Source organism: Ascaphus truei, chromosome 2, assembly GCF_040206685.1.
Source record: "Ascaphus truei isolate aAscTru1 chromosome 2, aAscTru1.hap1, whole genome shotgun sequence".
Lineage (NCBI taxonomy): Eukaryota > Metazoa > Chordata > Amphibia > Anura > Ascaphidae > Ascaphus > Ascaphus truei.
Window position 1 is genome coordinate 76,516,823 of NC_134484.1, and position 21,937 is coordinate 76,538,759.

A 21,937-nucleotide genomic window follows, 5' to 3' on the forward strand; every position below is an offset into this window, starting at 1 on the left:
CATATTTCCCAGGTATCTCAGGTGGGTTCACAGGTACCTCCCCATGTGAAGTCTACGTTAACCTACTTGGAAGTACAGTATAAAAGTAATTGGGCTCTCTGTCTCCAACCCCCTCCCCCTACAGCCAAGATTGAAATAACGTCACTAGAAGAGAACACAGCGTTATCTCGGAAAAACTTGCCATTCTATGCTAATGAGCTCAATTATGGCCGTTGTTTTTGCAACCTTAATGAATAAGGCGTGACCTTAGGCAAAATAATGTCTGTCACTGGTTTCCGTAACATGGCTTAGTTAATCTATGCCTAAGTCCTCTGTTTTCATTTAGTTGATAATTAAAGTGCATGTCCACTGATTGCAAGATCACATCCATAATACTAAGAACACAGTTCTGTAGCAAGAGACTCAACATTAGGCTTTGCTTATAGTACTGGCTATGGCGGCGGCGCTGCGCGCCGTCGCAAGTACTTGAAGTCTGTCGTGGGTGCCCATAGTGGGCATGACCAAGACGGCGATTCGCAGCGACAAAGTCTACGAAGTGAAGGGAGTTCTACATTTGCGGCGGCGTGACGTCAGCGGCACGTGTGCGGTTCAGCCAATGAGGGCGAACCTCTCATGGCCACGCCTCCGCCACGCCCCCTGTCACCCTCCCTTGGTCTGCCGCACCAGAGTGCAGGAATCTCAATAACTACGGCGATGTCTGACGTCAGCAGTCACGTAGCCGGTCGCATAGCCTGTACTATAAGTGCAGCCTTATTGTTCAAAATACTTACTGCAGGCATCCTGTCTGAGCTGAAACCGATTCCACATACTGTTTCAAAGCGAGACGAAATTCATCCAGTTCCCCCATTATCACAGATAACTGGCGCTGAACAATCATTATATGCTGAGAAAGAATTCAAGAAGATTGGCATAATTTGACAGGCATAGAAAGAAAGATCTATCAATGCATGCATAGTTTGTTAGCAAGGAAGATGTAACTGGAAGATAAAAAGATCTAGGCAACATTTCTATGCTTCTTGGTCTATATTTGGCTCCTGAAACTCCTTGGTATTCGTAGAATCAGCAACATTTTCATTGCCTCTCCAATCAACTCTGAATTCAATGTAGCACAATAAAGCCGTGATGGAAATGTTAATAACTGCTCCCTAGACCTGGGGCTTGGAACAGTTTTGCGAGGAATTCAATCTCTTATTTTATATGTAATTTAAAAAAATAAATAAACAAGAATTATTAATAGATCGGGAAAGCGATTTAATGATGCAGGCTAATCCCTACGCTGCTTTAAAACAAGAGAGAAAATATATCTTGCCTAATTCAGAAAACGTAAAAATGCTTTGAACTTGACAGGCATTTCATGTGGATTTAAAATAATTGAAAGCCTAGTGAGTTAAGTTGGCAAGTACTGTATATATTTGAAAGAATCAATGCAAAGACAGACTGCACTGCTTGGACATGTATGTAGCTTACCTAGTCTAAAAAATTAGGGCTTTAGTTAAATGGAAATGCAATACAGTAGGTATGTAGTAATTGAAGTGCTTATTCCCTATATGTCTCATATTGTTTTGTTGGGTCTAACATAAACGTAAAAATTAGTAAACAGAAGTCCATGGTCAGAAGAACTTACAATCTAAGTGCTTTGTAGGAGATGCCCACAGGTGTGCCTTCTCATATGTACTTTGAATGTTCTTAAAATGGGAAGAAGCAACATGCTACTGACGTTATTTCTCCCATTATAGTGCGATTTCGTGTTACCCCAGTCACGAGTTTTTGCGATACAATTAAATGAAGTCACGAGTTACCAAATCGTGCAATTTGCAAACTGTAACATGCCAATTAGTGCCTCAGCGCTCGATAACGAGTGCAATAACGTCTGCTACATCTGTACATACAGTACATCACGAGAATATAAGGCCCAGTAGCTGGCCAGAAAACAACAGTTTAGAAAGGTTCTATCAGCCTAATTAGCCTCCTCAAACAATTCTACAGTAATTGTGATAATAGCATAGAAGTGTCTGGTTTTATGTTTTGGAAATTCATTACAAAGCTACATTTGTTAGGGGCCTCTGGATGGGGGATATTTGTCAATCAAGTGTTTTCTTTCCCCTTAGCTCACAGTGCACAATGGAACAGTGTTTGATCGGTGGATACATTGAAGACACATTGATATAACATTGAAGGTAGTCATACTGTACAATTACATCATGTATTTTGAGCTTTCTGACCTTTGACTAAGGATTTGTATTCTGATCCATGTAGGTTATTGGATATCATCTAGAGGTTATACATGTACAGTATTAACTTAGGAACTGGCCAGTACCATGGTTTTTTTAACAACTATATGGATTTTATAGTGTGTGTGTTCAATAAATATAGATTTTTTTTTATATTTTAACCTGTATCTTACTCCAATATCCTTGTGTGATTGTTTTTGGGGTAGAAGGTACGTTTGAGTGTTGTTTATTAACTCTATAGGCTTCATCCCTCTTCCTTTTTAGGAAAAGGGGAACCAATTATACGGTATGTTCATGTATTCTTGTTTCTTTCTCCCTGTTTTTATTTTGGTTTTTTTGGGTTACAGCACCACCAAAATGTTTTTGGTTTGTACCTCTCAGCATCGACCTTGAGCTCCTTATGGTGTGGTTATATTTTGTTCAGCTCCGGCCTTATTGTTTTGTTCTATACAGTATGGTTTCAGAGTTCTTTTTTTTTTCTCCTAATAATCTTTCAACAAGGCAAAGCAGGGAATGTAAAAATGCTTTATATGAGGATATAATAGAAGCAAAGATGAGCTCCCCGGCCACTCACTATTTCCCCACTCTTGTATCCAGCTATACTACAATGTAATGTGCAGTGCAATGTAATGTAATGTGCAATGTGCAGTGCAATATAATGTGCAGTGCAATGTAATGTGCAGTGCAATGTAATGTGCAGTGCAATGTAAAGCTACCTGGAGCCCCTCAGCGACGGGGCACATGGGACTAGGCTCCCCTCTCTTCCCTCCCCCTCACCTTTGGTGCAAGTTCACATGCTGCTTCCTCTCCCCTCCAGTTTGGCTGGCTTGCATGCTGTTTCCCCTCCCCTTCCCCAGTGTCACGGGGCGGCGGAGCTAAGGGGATTCAAAGGAGCGCAGGGGAGGGCAGTCTGGTCCCTGAAAAGAAGTTCCCGCCCACCCGTCCCTTTGTTTGGGTAATACCATGACAATCGTATAATATATTGTACATGATGTTGTTTTTTCTTCTTTTCAGAAATAAGTATACATGGGAAGGATGTTGATCCAGGGAGTAATCCGATTGCCAATTCTTGGAGTCAGGAAGGAATTTATTTTTCCCCTTGTGTTATATCACTGGGGTTTTTTGTTTGCCTTCCTCTGGATCAAAAATACTGTAGGTGAGGATACAGGATGGAGTATCTGTCTGGATTTGGCGTGGGTTGGACTTGATGGGTTGGACTTTTCAATCTCATCTATGATGTAACTATGTCTGCCATGTTTGAGGTGGGCACTGCATGACATGTGTTGCCTACGTCACGGCGGCTGTTAGGGGGGGGGGTAGGTGTTCGTTAACCTTGCCAGCGGGGGTTCTATGGTGCAGATAAACCCTCAAGCCTTGTGGTGGCTGGGGTTAGCGAGTGGGCAGGGCTCATTTGTGCATGATTTCCTGGGCCCAGTATCGCTTAACGGCCGGGCCATCGGGCGCCCGGCTTGGTGGGTCTTGCGGGCCGTGGTTGGGGTGCCATTGGGCGCCCGGTTTGGTGGGTGTGCGGGCCGTGGTGGTGTGCCATCGGGCGCCCAGCTTGGTGGGTGTGCGGGCCGTGGTGGTGTGCCATCGGACGCCCGGCTTGGTGGGTGTGCGGGCCGTGGTGGTGTGCCATCGGGCGCCCGGCTTGGTGGGTGTGCGGGCCGTGGTGGTGTGCCATCGGGCGCCCGGCTTGGTGGGTGTGCGGGCCGTGGTGGTGTGCCATCGGACGCCCGGCTTGGTGGGTGTGCGGGCCGTGGTGGTGTGCCATCGGACGCCCGGCTTGGTGGGTGTGCGGGCCGTGGTGGTGTGCCATCGGGCGCCCGGCTTGGTGGTGGGTGTGCGGGCCGTGGTGGTGTGCCATCGGGCGCCCGGCTTGGTGGGTGTGCGGGCCGTGGTGGTGTGCCATCGGGCGCCCAGCTTGGTGGGTGTGCGGGCCGTGGTGGTGTGCCATCGGACGCCCGGCTTGGTGGCTATTGCGGGCCTTGGTTGGGGTGCCATCGGACTTTACCCGGGGGGAGAGCACGCTGGCAGGGTTGGCACTTACCAGGGTGTATTTGTGAAAATAAAGCCGTGGCCTTTGTACCTCCAGACCCTTTGTTGTGTATTTATTTATATGTGGGCTGGGGGAAGGAAGGGGAGCTTCCTCGCAGGCTCCAAGGTCATGTAATGTGCAGTGCAATATAATGTTTAGTGCAATGTAACGTGCAATGTAATTTAATGTATTGTATTGTATTGTATGTCTTTATTTATATAGCGCCATTAATGTACATAGCGCTTCACAGCAGTAATACATGTGGTAATCCAATAAATAACAGATAATATAAATAACAGGTCATGGGAATAAGTGCTTTAGACATTAAGGAAGAGGAGTCCCTGCTCCGAGGAGCTTACAGTCTAATTGGTAGGTAGGGGGAACGTACAGAGACAGTAGGAGGGAGTTCTGGTAAGTGCGTCTGCAGGGGGCCAAGCTTTATGTGCCATGTGTTCAGAATAGCCACAGTCCTATTCATATGCTTCTTTAAGCAAGTGTGTCTTAAGGTGGGTCTTAAAGGTGGATAGAGAGGGTGCTAGTCGGGTACTGAGGGGAAGGGCATTCCAGAGGTGAGGGGCAGTCAATGAAAAAGGTTTAAGGCGGGAGAGGGCTTTAGATACAAAGGGGGTAGAAAGAAGACATCCTTGAGAAGAACGCAAGAGTCTGGATGGTGCATAACGAGAAATTAGGGCTGAGATGTAAGGAGGAGCAGAAGAGTGTAAAGCTTTAAAAGTGAGGAGAAGAATGGAGTGTGAGATGCGGGATTTGATCGGAAGCCAGGAGAGGGATTTCATGAGGGGAGATGCTGAGACAGATCTAGGAAAGAGTAGAGTGATTCTGGCAGCAGCGTTAAGGATAGATTGTAGGGGAGACAGGTGAGAGGCAGGAAGGCCGGACAGCAGGAGGTTACAGTAATCAAGACGGGAGAGAATGAGGGCCTGAGTCAGAGTTTTAGCAGTCGAGCAACAGAGGAAAGGGCGTATCTTTGTTATATTGCGGAGGAAAAAGCGACAGGTTTTAGAAATGTTTTGAATGTGAGGGGCAAATGTGAGAGAGGAGTCGAGTGTGACCCCAAGGCAGCGTGCTTGGGCTACTGGGTGAATGATCGTAGTTCCAACAGTAATGTGGAAGGAGGTAGTAGGGCCAGGTTTGGGAGGAAGTATGAGGAGCTCTGTTTTAGCCATGTTGAGTTTAAGGCGGCGGAGGGCCATCCAGGATGATATAGCAGAGAGACATTCAGAGACTTTGGTTTGTACAGTAGGTGTAAGGTCGGGTGTTGAGAAATATATTTGTGTGTCGTCAGCATAGAGGTGATAATTAAACCCAAAAGATGTTATTAGGTCACCTAGAGAGAGTGTATACAGAGAAAAGAGAAGAGGTCCCAGGACAGAGCCCTGGGGTACCCCCACAGAGAGATCAATAGAGGAGGAGGAGGTGTTAGCAGAAGAGACACTGAAAGTACGATGGGAGAGGTAGGATGAGATCCAGGATAGAGCTTTGTTCCGAATGCCAAGAGTATGGAGAATGTGAAGGAGAAGAGGGTGGTCCACGGTGTCAAATGCTGCAGAGAGGTCGAGTAATATGAGCAGAGTGTAATGACCTCTGTCTTTGGCAGCATGGAGGTCGTCAGTTATTTTAGTGAGGGCTGTTTCCGTGGAGTGAGCAGTGCGGAAGCCAGATTGTAGAGGGTCTAGGAGAGAATAGGTGTTGAGAAAATGGAGCAAGCGAGCGAATACAAGACGTTCAAGGAGTTTAGAGGCAAAAGGCAGGAGGGAGACAGGCCGATAGTTAGAAAGACAGGTAGGGTCAAGCTTGCTGTTTTTGAGTAATGGTATGACTGTTGCATGTTTGAAGGAGGATGGAAAGGTTCCAGAGCAGAGGGAGGAGTTAAAAATGTGCGTGAGCGTAGGGATTATAGTAGGAGCAAGAGGTTTTAGGAGATGGGAGGGAATGGGGTCAAGAGGGCAAGTGGTAGAGGGAGAAGAGGCGATCAACAGCGACACATCCTCCTCTGAGACAGTGGAAAAAGAGTCAAGGAAGGCAGGAGGAGAGTTAGGAAGAGGTATAGGATGGGAGGAAGAAACAGAGGGGATGTTCTGACGTATGGATTCCACCTTTTCCTTAAAATAGTCAGCAAAGTCCTGAGCGGAGATGGAGGAAGGAGAGGCAGCTGAGGGTGGTTTGAGTAGAGTATCAAAGACAGAGAACAGTCGGCGTGGGTTAGACTTGTGCATGTTGATTAGTGAAGAAAAGTAGGCTTGTTTAGCTTGCGAGAGGGCAGAGTTGAAACAGGATAGCATAAATTTGTAGTGAAGGAAGTCTGCGAGAGTGTGAGATTTCCTCCAGAGGCGTTCAGAGGAACGAGTGGAGGAACGCAGCAAGCGCGTGTGGGAATTTAACCAGGGTCTAGGGTTAAAAGGGCGAGTGCGGCAGAGAGAAAGCGGGGCATGTAGATCAAGAGAGGAGGACAAGACAGAGTTGTAGTTCCTGACCAGGTTGTCAGGGTCTGTAGCAGAACTGAGAGAGGAGAGGGAGGAGTGTAACGTGGACTCAAAGTCAGGTAAGTGAATAGAGCGCAGGTTTCTGCAGAACCGGGGTGTAGATGGAGGTGGAGAAGGGGAGAAGCGAGATAAAGAGAATGAGATGAGATGATGGTCAGAGAGAGGAAAAGGGGAAATGGAGAAGTCAGAGAGAGAGAAGTTTTTAGTGAAAACCAGGTCTAAGTAGTGGCCATCCTTGTGGGTGCTGGCTGCAGTCCACTGTTGAAGGCCAAAAGAAGAGGTTAGAGAAAGAAAGCGGGAAGCCCAAGGGAGAGAGGGGTCATCAATGTGGCAATTGAATTGTTATGTATTTGTTATGTATTTATTTATATGTGGGCTGGGGGAAGGAAGGGGAGCTTCCTCACAGGCTCCAAGGTCATGTAATGTGCAGTGCAATATAATGTTTAGTGCAATGTAACGTGCAATGTAATTTAATGTGTAATGTAATGTGCAGTGCAATGTAATGTGTAGTGCAATTTAATGTAATGTGCAGTGCAATGTAATGTAATGTAATGTGTAGTGCAATTTAATGTAATATGCAGTGCAATGTAAAATATAATGTGTAGTACAGTGCAATGTAATGTGCAGGGCTATTGAATGTGCAGTGCAGTGCAGTGCAATGTAATGTGTAGTGCAGTGCAGTACAATGTAATGTGCAATGTAATGTGCAGTGCAATGTACTGCAAAGTGAAAACGTGAGTAATTGTATCTGCGTTTCAGATGTGTTTTTGTCGATAATGATGCTTCAACATGTCTCTAAATGACATTTATTCAATATGGTACAAAGCATTTTGTAGTCCCATTCATTTACATTTGATCTGAAGTTGTCTCCAGCACCTGGAAGTGGACCTATATCAGCACCCCTATCACCTTTTCCCTGCTCAACAACTGGGGGGCTCAAGCTCTGAGTTTTCAGAGTTAGAAGTTCTGACTGCTATGTAGCGGGAATTGGAGAATCGGGTGCAAGAAGAATCAACACAAGCTACGCGATGATAATAAAAACAATTCAACACCAGACGTTACTTTCTGATCTATATCTGGTCAATCCTGACAGTGAGCACTGTTATTGCCATTACTTATGGCACTGAACATTTTTTTTATTTCATTAGGAAATAAGAACAATGGGACTATTAGTAATATGGAAAAGGATATTAAACAATGGTTTGGAGAAAACATTAGTACTACTAGTAGAAATAAAAGATGTTTAATAGATGGAGTCCTAGGAGGAGTGGGTACATTAGGAAGCATAGCCAACAGTATGAACATACATTCTTTAAAATCTGATCTAGAAACCGCGGGGTTAATGGAAGGAAAATGAATACATGTTCAGAGAGGTCTGAATCAAGTTTTGGAACGCATGATTATAAAATCTGTCTCAGTAATAGGACCTTCTGTTATGCATCTCCAAAAAGCAACTTTAACTCTTATAAATGGTGAAGAAAAAACTGAAATAGCTAGAACTTGCTTGGAGGTACAGATTGAATATTCCACTGATTTTAAAGTAATGGCACATGCTTTGCAAGGTGGGGTTATACCACTAGGACTCAAATAAAGTTTGCAGAAGGGTATGTATTTGCTCTAAATCACACAGATGTATAGGTGAATAAGTGGCTGGGATGTTAAAATGGCATATGTACATGTAATTCTTTAATACCAGATGTAGGGAAAGAACGAGCATTACTACCTATAACAGTATTGGGAATACCTGTTAGCTATACTCAATTATTACATTTTAATCTCCAGTACCCTGATTTTGTTTTTGACACAACTACAGGAAAGCTTGAGCAATCAGATGTATCTGCTTGTTTACATTTTAATTCTAAAATAATTTGTTTACCACACCAAGCTAAGATTATTTATCTTTCATGTTTCCATAATCATTGTTTTACTGTTTCAATGCGAACAGAAGATAAACTATTTCACGATCTTGTTACTCCTGTAGAGAAAGGAAAGGTATGTGTACAGGTAATGACATAAGGAAATAGTGAAAGTTTTCTTTCCTATGTGTGTACACATTATGAGATTTTATTAAAGGTATTGTATTGAGGAAAATCCAATAGGAATATATTTACATGGAATTTAGATCAATACATCATAGATTCTCTCTCGAGATGTAAATGTAGTTGCATTTCAATTGAATATATCCCAGATAAATGAGTTACCTTGGGAGAAATGGACTGATGAAATTAAGAAAGATGAAGGTTTGTTTCCAATGTTTGCTTCAAATGTTACAGAAACAGTTAAAGGAAGCAGAAATTATTTTTCCACACGAACAAGGTCAATTGAAAGAAATAGATCATGAATGGTCAGTAATGGCAGGATCCTCTTGGTGGGGAAAGTTTAACAAATCTATTACTATGTTGTCAAAAACTTCTGTGCAATCAACTTTGGGTAATTTTTTCATCCATCCTTTTATTATTGTACTCTGTGTAGCTTTATTATGTATTGTTTTTCAATTATTTTTATTATATATTACGAAAAGAATGTATACGCAGATAAAAAAAAAAAGTAACTAAAGGGGAACAAATATTGGAATAAGTGGTAAGAATACAATTAAACTTACCAAGTAAGGATTCTTTTCTTTCAAACTATTTTTCAACAATTGTCTTTATAAGTTTTGAATGTGATACAAATGATGGATGTTTGGTATAGGGTTTTAATATAATTCAGAGGGGCTGTTAGAAATCCATTTATTATATGAATGTGAACTTATATCAAGACAATTGCGTGAGAATATATTGTAGGATTTTGAATTCATATGTTACAAAGGGAACTGAATCCTAAGTGAGGCTTTAATGCATACCAGATGCTAGGGGTTGGCTTAAGTCCTGGTAGGAAATCTGAGCCTGAAGCAGTTTGGAGAAGTTCTTTGCATGAAGACACAAGTATGTTTTTGAGCGTTCTCAGCTCTTCTACTGGCCCATTCCCACATATAAGGAGAACTGTGGTACTTCTCTGAGTGTCCAACTGGGTATATTACTGCAAAGTAGTAACAAAGGAGGGAGAGGGATTACTGTAGGTGGTATGATACCTTTTATTGGACCAACAAATAATTGAATGTTACAAGCTTTCGAACCTCTCAGGGTCCTTCATTATGTATGGCAGAAATACAGAAACAGAATATAATATACTGTGTTTCAAAGAGGGATATCTGGTTATCTGGTAAGGGGTTGGCTTAAGTCCTGGTAGGAAATCTGAGCCTGAAGCAGTTTGGAGGAGTTCTTTTTCTAAAGCGACGAGTAGAGAAAGGGGGCGGAGTTAGTGATCTTTAACTACAAGTTGCGTCTCCATTTTCCGTCTCTTTGCTGGATCACTCTTGAAGCCCACACACTGCATATACCATCAAAGGCTAGGTCCCCTCTGCCTGCTGCAGTGCCCGCTATGGCGCGCGCTGCAGGGACAAGAGGTCTGGAGTTGAGCACCACTGGTCTATGTAATCGTCCCTGCATGCCGCCTAGATTATAAAACAAAGATTAAATATATGGTATATGAGTGTGTTTGCATTCTTGCACACGCCCCCAAACCTGCTTCATTCACCCCCATTGTCTCATGTCATATACTGTGGTTGTTAGGACTTTTGGTAGTTACATGCAAATAAGCACTGAATGTGTTTGCCACCAGCTTCTCATCTCCACAGACTATAAAACAGGGACTTCTTTCTCCAAACATTTTCTTTTGTATGATACCCTTTTACCTATTTTGTATTGTATATTACGGTATTATGTTTCATATAGTATGTCTGTGAAATGCTGTGTGCATGGTTGGCACTATATAAATGAAACATATATAGACACACACATATTATAGGACACTATAAGGACACCCACATTTTCTTCTTTGTTACCCTAAAACTGAAAGCATGTTTTTTTTCCATATAGCATATTTGCCGTATTAAAATATATTAATAACTATGTTGTCATTTACTTTATGATTTTATTTTTCTCAGGGGCTCAATGTTTAAAATATGCCATATTCACACAAGGGATAAATATTCACACCAGGGATAAATATTCAAAGGATACCTGTGGATTGGTGCTTTGTGAAAAAGGTTACTATGTCTGAAACATCTCCCTCTTTTACAAACTTGGAAATCACACTGCAAAATTGATGTTGTATTGGATTACAGCTGTAATGAATTGTTGAACATGGTTAACCCTTTGAGTGCTGAGGGTATTTGAACCCAACTGCTGAATACATTATTTTAGTGCTGGCAATGTTTAGCCACAAGAATGCTAATATTTCTACTATAAACCCAGGGAATTTTTTTTTACAGCAGAACCTCTACCCATGATTAATATTTTTTCACATTACAGAAATTTGAGCCTATATTCTAAAAATGCATTAAACATGAATAAAGTGAATATGAACATGCATAAAATCACCATTCGATGTCACGCTTACGCAATCTATATTCAATATGTTAATCACACTTAAAGCTACCAAAATATCTAAGCATATTATTTGTAGAGATACTTCAGCAGTGTAGAAGCACTAAAAACAGTGTCAAACACATCCAAAGATAAAAAAAAAAAACAGTATGGTACTGTATAAACATAGGAAAAACTCCCTAAAGGGGGTAGAGAATGGCGGTGCACAGCGTGTCAACGGGTGCCTCATGCGTTCTGGAAGCAGGAAGTACACTGGCGACACATTTAATTGCACTGCGGCCAGATCCGCAAGCCGGGAGATTTCCCGGCTTGCTAGTGGCCGCCCCTCGGCGTGCCGCGCGTCATAGACGCGCGGTCACGCGTCTTCGGGAGCGTGCGCCCCCTGCACGCGCGTCCAGGGGCTCCCCGAGGGAGCCCTGGTGTCCCGCGATCGCGGGACAGCGGCAGGGGGTTCCGGGGGACCCGGCGGACCCGGCAGCGGGAGGGAGAGCGCCCCGATCGGAGGGCGCTCTTCCGCTGCTTCGGCGCGCGCCCGTCACACTCGGGCGCGCGCCAGGCTACTGCTGCGGCACAGAACGGGCAAATGCTCGAATAAACTGTGCCGCAGCAGTAAAACGGAAACTGGATGGCGATTTCAATAGAAACATTTAATGAACAACATGGAGATCAATAAAAAAGAAAAGTCATCTTGAGAAGGAACTCTGATGCGTTTCGTGCATCTACTGCACTTCAAAGTGCAGTAGATGCACGAAACGCATCAGAGTTCCTTCTCAAGATGACTTTTCTTTTTTATTTATGTCCATGTTGTTCATTACATTTTTCTATTGAAATCGCCATCCAGTTTCCGTTTGACTTCCTGCTTTCTCTACCCCCTTTTGGGAGTTTTTCCTCTGCTATACACATTGGGCTGAGAGCACACCGGGACCAGACGGACCACACTTACAAGGGTCGTGAGTACTATGTCTTTAGACATTGTCATTTATTCTTTGATGGTCTAGCTCTAAGGGATGTTGGTGGAGTTACCATTTAGATAGGGGTCAGGATTCCTTGTTCACACAAGTTCCCTTGACATCCCATTTCTTTATGTTTTTCCCATACCCCTAATAATGAGCATCAATGACCTTAGTACAGGCCTGTACTCACCTTCATAGACCTGGACCCTTCAACCTAGGTGCATTTAAGTAAAGATAAATGAAGATTATGCTATGTAGCTTTTATCTTTTCATTTACGGAGAAGCACTTAATTGAACTTTGAGCACTGGCAGAGAAACCTTTTCTCTAAAACTATATACTGTATAAACATGTTGTAAAATATAATATTTTATTAATTAGCCAAGCTCTTATTTCTTAGATATTTATTGATCTCCAAAGTTATAAAACTTTGCAGGACTTTCCCATAGGCTCACCCCCCAGCAGCAGTCACATTAAATGTCCATGGGGGGAAATACTATACCCCAGAAAACACATGGCATTTAATTGGGAGCAAAGTTCACTCAAGATTAAAAAAAGGAGAACCACTCAATTCCAGGGCCAGGTGAGGATAACTCTCTCTAAACTACCCTGGGACATCAGAAACTTCCCCAATGTTAGTGCCACCCCTATAGAGACTTATAAACCATAGGAGAAACAGGCACCATGGATTTCTTGGATTTCACATGGAACTCCCCTTTTAAGTTTCAAAATGAAGCATTCCTCTATAACCTTTCAATATTTTGGGAGATGCTGCTAAAGCACGTCCACAGCCCACTCCTACAACGTAACTGTTATGTTATGTACAACACATAACTGTTATGTCATGCAGCATTCAAAGGGTTCATATTTATATTGCAATATTATTGGTGTAACCACAGGTTAAAACCTTTATCTAATTTGTGTATATCTAGTTAATGCAAATGTACCCACATTTACTTGTGCATTTGAATCCAATTAAAGAAATAATACAAAAAAAACTTTATGAGCACATTCACATTTCCCAGACAGGTCCACAAACCTGCCTTTCGCTATACAATGCTTCCACTGCAGAAAGGGATTGTGGGTAATGACATTCAAATGAGTATTGAAGAAATTATTTGCAAAATATACTATTCTATCTGCTATCGGATGTTCTGACTGCCATTGTTTATGCTGTTTGGGGAAAAAACATTCACACATTTCTACTGTTGATTGATCCACCGGGTAGATATTTGATAGTGCACTTCTACAGTGAGCTATTTCTAAAGCATCTTGAAATAAATAGCCATTAAAGAACCAGTTATGTTCATGAATGAGTTATGCTTCAGGTACCACAGTAAAACAAATGCTATTCTATATTTCATAACAATTTGATATTTTAAGTTGAATAAATGTTAAGAATAGAGCATAAAAGGTAGTGCATTATAAAACAGCAAGAAGTCATTGTTGTACCTTCTATTACCATGTATCCTCTACAGAGCTTATCACTCATTGTATCTGCTCCTGGCTATTCATACTGTGCAAAATCCACAGCAGCCACACCATAGACTTTTTGATTTAATATTTCCTTCAGTGGACGTTTGATCATGTGTTGAATATGAAACACAGGTGCATCCCTTACCTCAATTTAAAAATCCCACATATATTATTTAGTACAGTGCCTCCCATCTTTTGCAAAACACAAGCACAAGGAACCTCTCTCTTTATAAAATTTTCTCGATTGCTCGGACACTCTAGTTCATCAATAGTATAATTCATTAAAGTTCCAATAAACTTGCCTAGAAACTGAAATTAGCTCTATATTTTATTTTTACAATTGCATACAAAAGTACAGCGTTATGGTAATGCCAGTGTACAGTATGTAAATAGCAGCATATTTACCCATTTTAAAAAAAGCATTGAAAAAGCTTAAATCATCAATACATTAAAATCACATCATAAGATGCTTTACCTTAGGGAACCCTCCTTCACTCTGAGGAACCCTTAGATGACAGGGCATCGGGGTTGAGAAACACAGATGTGTTCTTTTTTATTGCTTGGGATAGAGGATCAGAAACTGAGTTCATCATAACGGTTTGCACATTATTATGCTGCCTACAGTCATGGTTTTCATATATTGACCATATACAGCATTTGGTCTGAAAATCATGTATTTCATGTCACATGCACATTATAAAAGGCTTACATTATAAAAGTTCCAACACGGTGAATGGTAAGTATAGCTTGTTATAGAGCATGCTAACTTTTAGGAGTTTCTGTTGATTGTTTACTAGCATTTTGCCGTCTGACTTAAAATGAGATTGCATGATTGATTAGTTACTTACAGATTTTGTGTTTCCTTCTAAAACTTCTTCTTCCATTGGTTCCAGTTTAAGGTCCTTTTAAAAATACACAAAACAGTGTAAATGAAAAAAAAAAACATCACTAGGAGTAAGTGTTGCTAAGGCAACCCTTTGCTTATTTAGTTGTTTTTTTTCCACTCAGAATACAATCATATGAGCAAACATTTGTAAATATCTGACATGACAATCTGTGGCAAGAAGTTCATCTTGCTGATCTCTCATTCAGATTTAAGGAGAACGTGCACATGTTATAGTAACGTGTGTCATTGCTGACTTAGGTAAGATAAAGATTGTTTAGTAAGAATGCAGAAGAGTTAACCAAATTCTCCTGACCGTAGCATCAAGTCCCCCATTCAAATGTGATGGTATACTGTATGTTATTAAATATTTTTGCAAATGAGTATGACAGGAATATGTAACCTATTAACTTACTGAATATGTCAATATTTGAAGTTGCATGCAAGTAAAACCCATTTTGTTTGTATGATGTTCCAAAGTAATGACTATAAAGTGCTAGTGCTGCTCCCAATTGAAATGAAAATGTAAATGTTGCTTCTGTTATTATTTAATGGTGTCCCTAAGGAATTCAGAAACACCCAAGTTATGTACAGTACTGATGTTCCTATTCAATAGTATCCATTTTGGTAGGTTATTTACAGCACTGATGTTCCTACAGATGGAGTAAGACTTACTGTCCCCAGCCACACGACACACAAGCAAAGTGAAAGTCTGTAGCGCTGGGGCCAGTGTCTGCCGTGATCGCGCTGTGGTCCATGCTTCTCATTGGGACCCCCCACAGCATTAATCCTTCAGTGCCGTGAACATCGTGGTCGCTTGACCGTGAGCGGCCGCGGCACCGAAGACCTTACAATAAGTCATGCTACAGTACATCTGTATTTTAAAGTATCGGTTTTGGTGGTGCATAAATGGATATAGTGATCTATTACCACAACTCATAGCAAGATTGAAAATGTGATGCCAAACTTTGTCCTATACGGGGATCCGTAAATGCTAAACTCTGGATGGTAAGAGCCCAAACACACACAAGGATGATCCCAAACACTCTGCAGCCCACACGAAGATATTTCCCCAAACCTCACTCTAATTCCCCTACCTAAAATGTAGAAACTGAAAATGAACTTGTTTCATAAAGAGGAAGGTCTCTGTGCATAATATAGGGAGATTTATTCATGTATCCCATGCAGCTACTGTAAGTAGGGGATCAGTTCTGATTCTTCCTAGGACCATAACAGAGACTGGGAAGTGCTGTCTAAACTGCACGCACAAAAATGTTCAATCTAGCAACAGAAACTGTGCTGTATAATGTTACTCAGTGCTTAGGTAAAGAGTGAATATGTCCTGTTTGTTTAGAAAATACATCTTAGTTACAATAGCATACATTTATCTACAATAGAGATAGGCATACACAGAATGGGGAGAGAGACAGACACAGACTGGGGAGAGAGAGATAGTATCGGGTGAGCGGAGAAAGAATGGATGGATGTGGGGAAGGAGAGAATGGATGATGGGTTTAAGGAGAGAATGGAGGGGGGGGGGAGGAGAGAATGGAGGGAATGGGGAGGGAGAGATGGAGGGAAGAGGGTAGGGAGAGAATGGAGGGAAGGGTGGAAGGAGATAATGGGTGGAATGGGGGGCAGTGGGGGAAGGAGAGAATGGAGGGAGGGGGAAGGTGAGAATGGAGAGAAGGGGGAGGGAGAGAATGGAGGGAAGGAAAGAATGGAGGGAAGGGGGGTAGGGGAGAATGGAGGGAAGGGGAGGGAGGAGGGAATGGGGGAAGGAGAGAAGGAGAGAATAGAGGGAAGGGGTGAAGGAGAGAATGGAGGGAAGGGGGGAAGGAGAGAATGGAGTGAAGTGGGAGGGAGAGAATGGAGAGGGAAGGGAAAGAATGGAGGGAAGGTGGAGGGAGATAATGGAGGGAAGGGCGCAAGGAGAGAATGGAGAGGAGGGGGGGGGGGGGAGGGAGGGACAAACACACACGGCTCCCTCTGCACCTCCTGCAGTTCATATAGAGATTAGACAGGGGGGGGGGGTGTCACACACACACAGACAGGCACAGAGACACACAGACACCTCCCTCTGCACCTCCTGCAGTTTACACAGAGATTCGACAGGGGCTAGTGGGGAGTTCTGGGCAATGTGAAGATCCCTGGCAGGCATCTCCAGCTGATTTCTCTGCACCTCATGGAGGGGGAGAGGGGTAGAGAGGGGTAGATGGGGAGAGGGGAGGTGTTATTGTTGCCATGCTGTTGCTGTACACTGTGAAGACAGCATCTCCAGCAGCGCCCTCTAGCTGATTTTTTTAGTACATCGATTCTAAGACTCATCCCTATTTCAGACATGTGAAAATGGTGAGAAAGGTGTGTCTTAGAATCGATGAAATATGGTAATAACTGAATTAGTTATTTCAGGATCTGTTTGCATAACTTTTTGTTAAGAAAAACACAGAGATAAAGGTGGATTTCTATACCTTCTTCTCCAGTCTGTCAATCAGTTTCTGGAGTCTGTTTATCTGGGTCATCCACTGGTTATCTTCCTCTAACAAGCCTTTGGGAAGGATAAATAATAGAACAGAAAATAGTCCTGAATTTTGCTGGAATAGGTATAAATGATTGTTGAAATACTTTATCTTTTTGACCAAGTTAATATTCTACATGCATCGCAGTATTCTTTCAAGAATAACTATTTTCACACACACTGTTGCACAGAAGAGGAAACATATTTAGAAATATGGAAATTGTCTCTGAATTGATTTTTGTACTAGAACACTGTTCTGATGATTGCTAAAAGTAAACAGCATAACAGATTTAGGAAACGCGCATATCTTAGGGTAATGTGTGTTGTCCTAATATGCCTGTTTCCTTTGAATAAATTACAGAATTCTAAAGTTGAGGAGAGCGGGTACCACATGCAGTGGCCTTCTCATAGGTATTGCTAGTATACCAGAGGGGGTTAGACAGGCTTCTCTGCATTAAAGGCGTGGTTGAAGAAATGGTGAAAAGAAATGCGATTTACTGTAGGTTTACTCCACATGGAGGGATATGGGTCTAAATAAGAGAGATGGACTGCATCCATCGTGGTGAGGACATAGGATGCTCAGGGTTATCTATTCAAATCAATGGGAGTTTCCATGCGTAGTGCCCAGATCTGCACTATTCCAGTTTAATGAATAACCCCTTCAGTGAGCAGTTTAGATGCTTCATTAGTATGTATTTTAACTACTGTAGCTTGGTCTACTGCCATTGGCCTCCATAGAAGACACAACAGAAAAATGTCCAAGCGCACCAAATGTGTAAATAATTAATAAAAGGGGAAATAATGGTCAAATAAGACCTAAGAAGTGACGAGTGTACTATAAGTAAATAGTAACCAAAGTGACTAAAAAAATTACAGATAAAAAGTGCAAATAAGTACATAAGATGTTAAGGTAATATATAGCAAATAAATCACCGCTAACAATGTAAAAACTTTCCTTTGAGAAAGAGGGTTTGCTGCTATGTCGGTTATGGAGATGCCAGGATATCACCAACTAAATAGATAGAAAAAAAGAAAGTGCAAGACCCTCATAGTGTATGTAGCCCTGGTTCCTAGCGAACACAGACCACGACCATATGCTGTATAACCTGTAGGCTCACAGGGCCTAAGCCTCTGCCACGGAGAGCCTGGGGTACACACAATACTTATAACTTAGTGCAGCGCCTCCACCTGCGACAGCTTCCGCCCGAGGGGAAGTGGGTCTTCACAGGAACTTATGTACATTAATACACACACACACAGCAATATACCTTAACCAATATACTTTACTTGTAGCAACCATAAGCTTTATCAACAGGTGTCCCTCCCTAAAGGAGACACTACTCTCCGCGTCCTGCTGAATGCTCACTCTCCCCTTCCCCTCACTGGGTGATCGCACCCAGTGTCCAGTTCCCTCTTGGAATACGTCCCCCACCCTGAAGTGAGTCAGTGAATGTATATGTATGTGACTGTGCAGCCACCGTGTCCTGAATGAATGATGGTACCGTTGGTGCACTTGAAGTTTACCTGCCGGGCCCTCCCGTACCCGGTTCTGCAACTATCTTCACAAAGGACCGGTGTGGGCGTAGAAGACGTCGTCTGTAGGTGTCCGGGGCGATCTCACCCAGACACGCTGCAATTTGGTAGCGGGGCCTGATCCCAGACCTCCCGCTGATTTAGAACTGTCCCGGTAGCGATCGTGTAACAGTAAGGGAATCCGGAACCTGTCTATGGCCAGTCCCTAGCTCAGCTTCACACTACTGGGGTTCAGGGCCTAACTGGGCCTGGGGCATGCGGCCTAGGTAGGGGCAGACGGCCTCCCTACACCGGAGCTCCTTCTCCTTCCTCCTTCAGCTAGCTCTCACCCAACGTGCGCTCCAACACTTCCTTATCCTCCCTTTCTCATACCTGATTGGTCCTCGCGCATCACGGGGGCCCGCGGGGCTGCTGGGACCCATAGTTCCCTAACTCCCCTCCTATCTGCGCTCTCCTCCTTCGCGGGCTTTGCTCCCCTTGTCTGCGCATGCGCAACCTTCTGCCAGGCCAACTCTGCGCCGGCGCCAACCTAAACATGGAGGCTCCCTCTACGCGGAACCTCCGTTATCGGAGCGTTCCCTAGGTGCAGCAACTCCCACCCCACAACAACAAATGGTGGAAAAGGGGCCCCGACTACATGTAGTATATAAAAATAAAACAATTTTATTAAAAGGTGAGATATGCACGTACAAGATATATAGAACAAACAGGCATTGAGGTATAAAAACCAGTGTTAGAGAAGCTGTCCCACGTCCGATGCACAGGCTCCACAGGCGTGCACCCTCTCTTAGTGGCTCCAATCCTGCTTCCGGAATGACTCTGGTAGTGAGAATGCCTATTTGCATTCAGTTGCAGCCCGCACGCGCAGTCGTCTGTCCACCGTCTTGCAGGGCGGTACTCCACTGATGAATTAAGAGGGGAGAACGAATGTCCTCTTTGATTGGCTGTGTGTCGCGATAGCACCCGATACGTCACAGCCCACAGCTGATCGTGACCCCGATTCAGGAATACTGTCCAGTAAAACACAGCAGGGGTTTCAGCATCTTAGTCGCGTTGATCAGAGACAATGCAATGTCAATAAGCCATTTTGGCTATATGAGTGACGGGTGAGCCATTTTCAGAGGGGCGATCTTCAACCCGCCGGCTACTCGCCATTTTAGCAAATGTTGCTATCAATGGTATTCAGGGCTTTCTGCATACCATGATAGCAACGCTGCCAAAAATGGTGATTTAAAAACCCTAGCGATTTTTTCTATCGGAGCTTAGTGCATAGGCCCCTAAATTGTGTAAGTTAGTAGAATCAGAGCAGGATGTAATTTCCCTCCAGAGGGACTTGGAGAGCCTGGAAGCTTGGGCAGATAAATGGAAGATGAGGTTTAATACAGATAAATGTAAGGTTATGCATTTGGGAAACAAGAATAAACAAGTGACTTACAAATTAAATTGGGATAAATTAGGGAAATCCTTGATGGAGAAGGATTTAGGAGTGCTTGTAGACAGCAGTCTTAGCAATAGTGCCCAAAGTCATGCAGTAGCTGCAAAGGTAAACAATATCTTATCTTGCATTAAACGGGCATTGAAGGGAAGTAAACATAATTATGCCCCTTTATAAAGCATTAGTAAGACAACACCTTGAATATGGAGTACAATTTTTGGCACCACTCCTTAGAAAAGACATTATGCAACTAGAGAGAGTACAGACAAGAGCCACCAAATGAATAAAGGGGATGGAAATATATAAAACTTATGAACTAATTATCTAGCTAAATTAGATCTGTTTACATTAGAAAAAAGGCGTCTAAAAAGGGATATGATAACTATATACAAATTTATTCGGGGACAGAACAAGGAGCTTTCAAAAGAACTATTTATCCCAAAGGCAGTTCAAAGGACATGGGGTCATCCCTTAAGTTTGGAGGAAAAGAGATTCACCAGCAACAAAGGAAAGGGTTATTTACAGTAAGGGCAGTTACAATGTGGAATTCATTACCCTTGGAGACTGTGGTGACAGATATAATAGATTTGTTTTAAAAAAAAAAAGGCTGGACGGCTTTTTAGTACGGAAAGGTATACAGGGATATACCAAATAAGTAAATATGGGAAGGATGTTGATCCAGGGAGTAATCGGATTGCCAATTATTGGAGTCAGGAAGGAATTCATTTTTCCCCTTATTAGATATCCTTAGATGATATTTCACTGGTGTTTTTTGTCTGCCTTCCTCTGTATCAATATACTGTAAGTACAAATATAGGATAAAGTAGCTGTCTTCTAAATTTAGCAAAGGTTGAACTTGATGGACACATGTCTTTTTCAACCTCATCTACTATGTAACTATGTTACTATGATTGTCAACATTGATGTTTAATGAACATCCCCCTATATCTCCTGAAGGACATAAAAAAATGCTGAGGTTGGGCAAAGAAATGGTAATAAAATGGAGCATGGCCTACATTTATAAAACTTGTCAGGAAATACTAAAGGACCTCAACATGAACATGATGGAGGACAAACGGGAAAGGTGGTGTGTAATTGAAATTTTATAAGAGGTAAGCATATTTCAGGGAAAGAGACGTGCTAGAATAAGAGGTTGTGATCTGAAATTGGAGGGTGGGACACTCAGGGAAAATGTGAGAAAATACTTAACGGAAAGAGTGGTGTATTTCCTGGAATAAACTCCCAGTGGAGGTGGTGGAGGCTATCACAGTAGGGAAATTAAACAAAGATTGGCATAAGAACAAGGCTACCCAAAATATGAAAGAAACCAAAGAAGTAAGTAGTTTGAGGTTTCACAACAGGCAGGAAAGCTGGCTAACTCCGTGACCAACGGGATTTTTATCTGTAGATAATTTCAATGTTCCTATCTTCATTGGTCTTCAGTGGTCCCCGCGGGTGTCTGGGACCCTCGGGTAGTCCCCGCAGGTGATCCCCGTGGGTGTCTTGGGGTCCGGGGTTCCTTGTTTGGTCCCCGTGGGTGTCTGGGGGCCGTTGGGTGCTCCCCACGGTTGTATGGGGCCCTCAGGTAGTCTCCGTGGGTAGTCCCAGCGGGTGTCTTTGGGTCCACTGGTGGTCCCAGTGGGCATCCAGGGGTCCTCTGGTGGTCCCTGTGGGTGCCCTGGGGTTCTCAGGTGGTCCCTGTGGGTGTCCAGGGGTCCTTGGTGGTCATCGCATTTGTCCATGGGTTCTCGGGTGGTCCCCGTGGGTGTCCGCTGGTCTGTTGTACCAATCCTGTTGCAAAAAAAAAATGTGGAATGCATTGCAATAAATACACCTTCCCCCCCAACACATACAGTACAGTAATGGGCAAAATAACTATTATCCAGATATGGATAGTAGCTCATTTGCCCATTATAAAATCAAACATTAGCCAGCCAGCATAAA

At 43.0% G+C, this 21,937-nt stretch overlaps 1 protein-coding gene across 3 annotated transcripts in view; it reads right to left on the reverse strand.

Moving 5' to 3' along the window:
* The window catches only part of NECAB1 (N-terminal EF-hand calcium binding protein 1), a 322,496-nt gene that overhangs the window by 11,322 nt on the left and 289,237 nt on the right, over positions 1–21,937 (reverse strand). For all 3 annotated transcript variants that reach the window (XM_075582919.1, XM_075582920.1, XM_075582924.1), the window contains 3 exons: positions 16,979–17,055; positions 14,473–14,526; positions 771–883 (listed from right to left, as the gene is read on the reverse strand). In XM_075582919.1, coding sequence (XP_075439034.1) covers positions 771–883; positions 14,473–14,526; positions 16,979–17,055 — 244 coding nt within the window. The remainder of the gene's footprint in view (positions 1–770; positions 884–14,472; positions 14,527–16,978; positions 17,056–21,937) is intronic.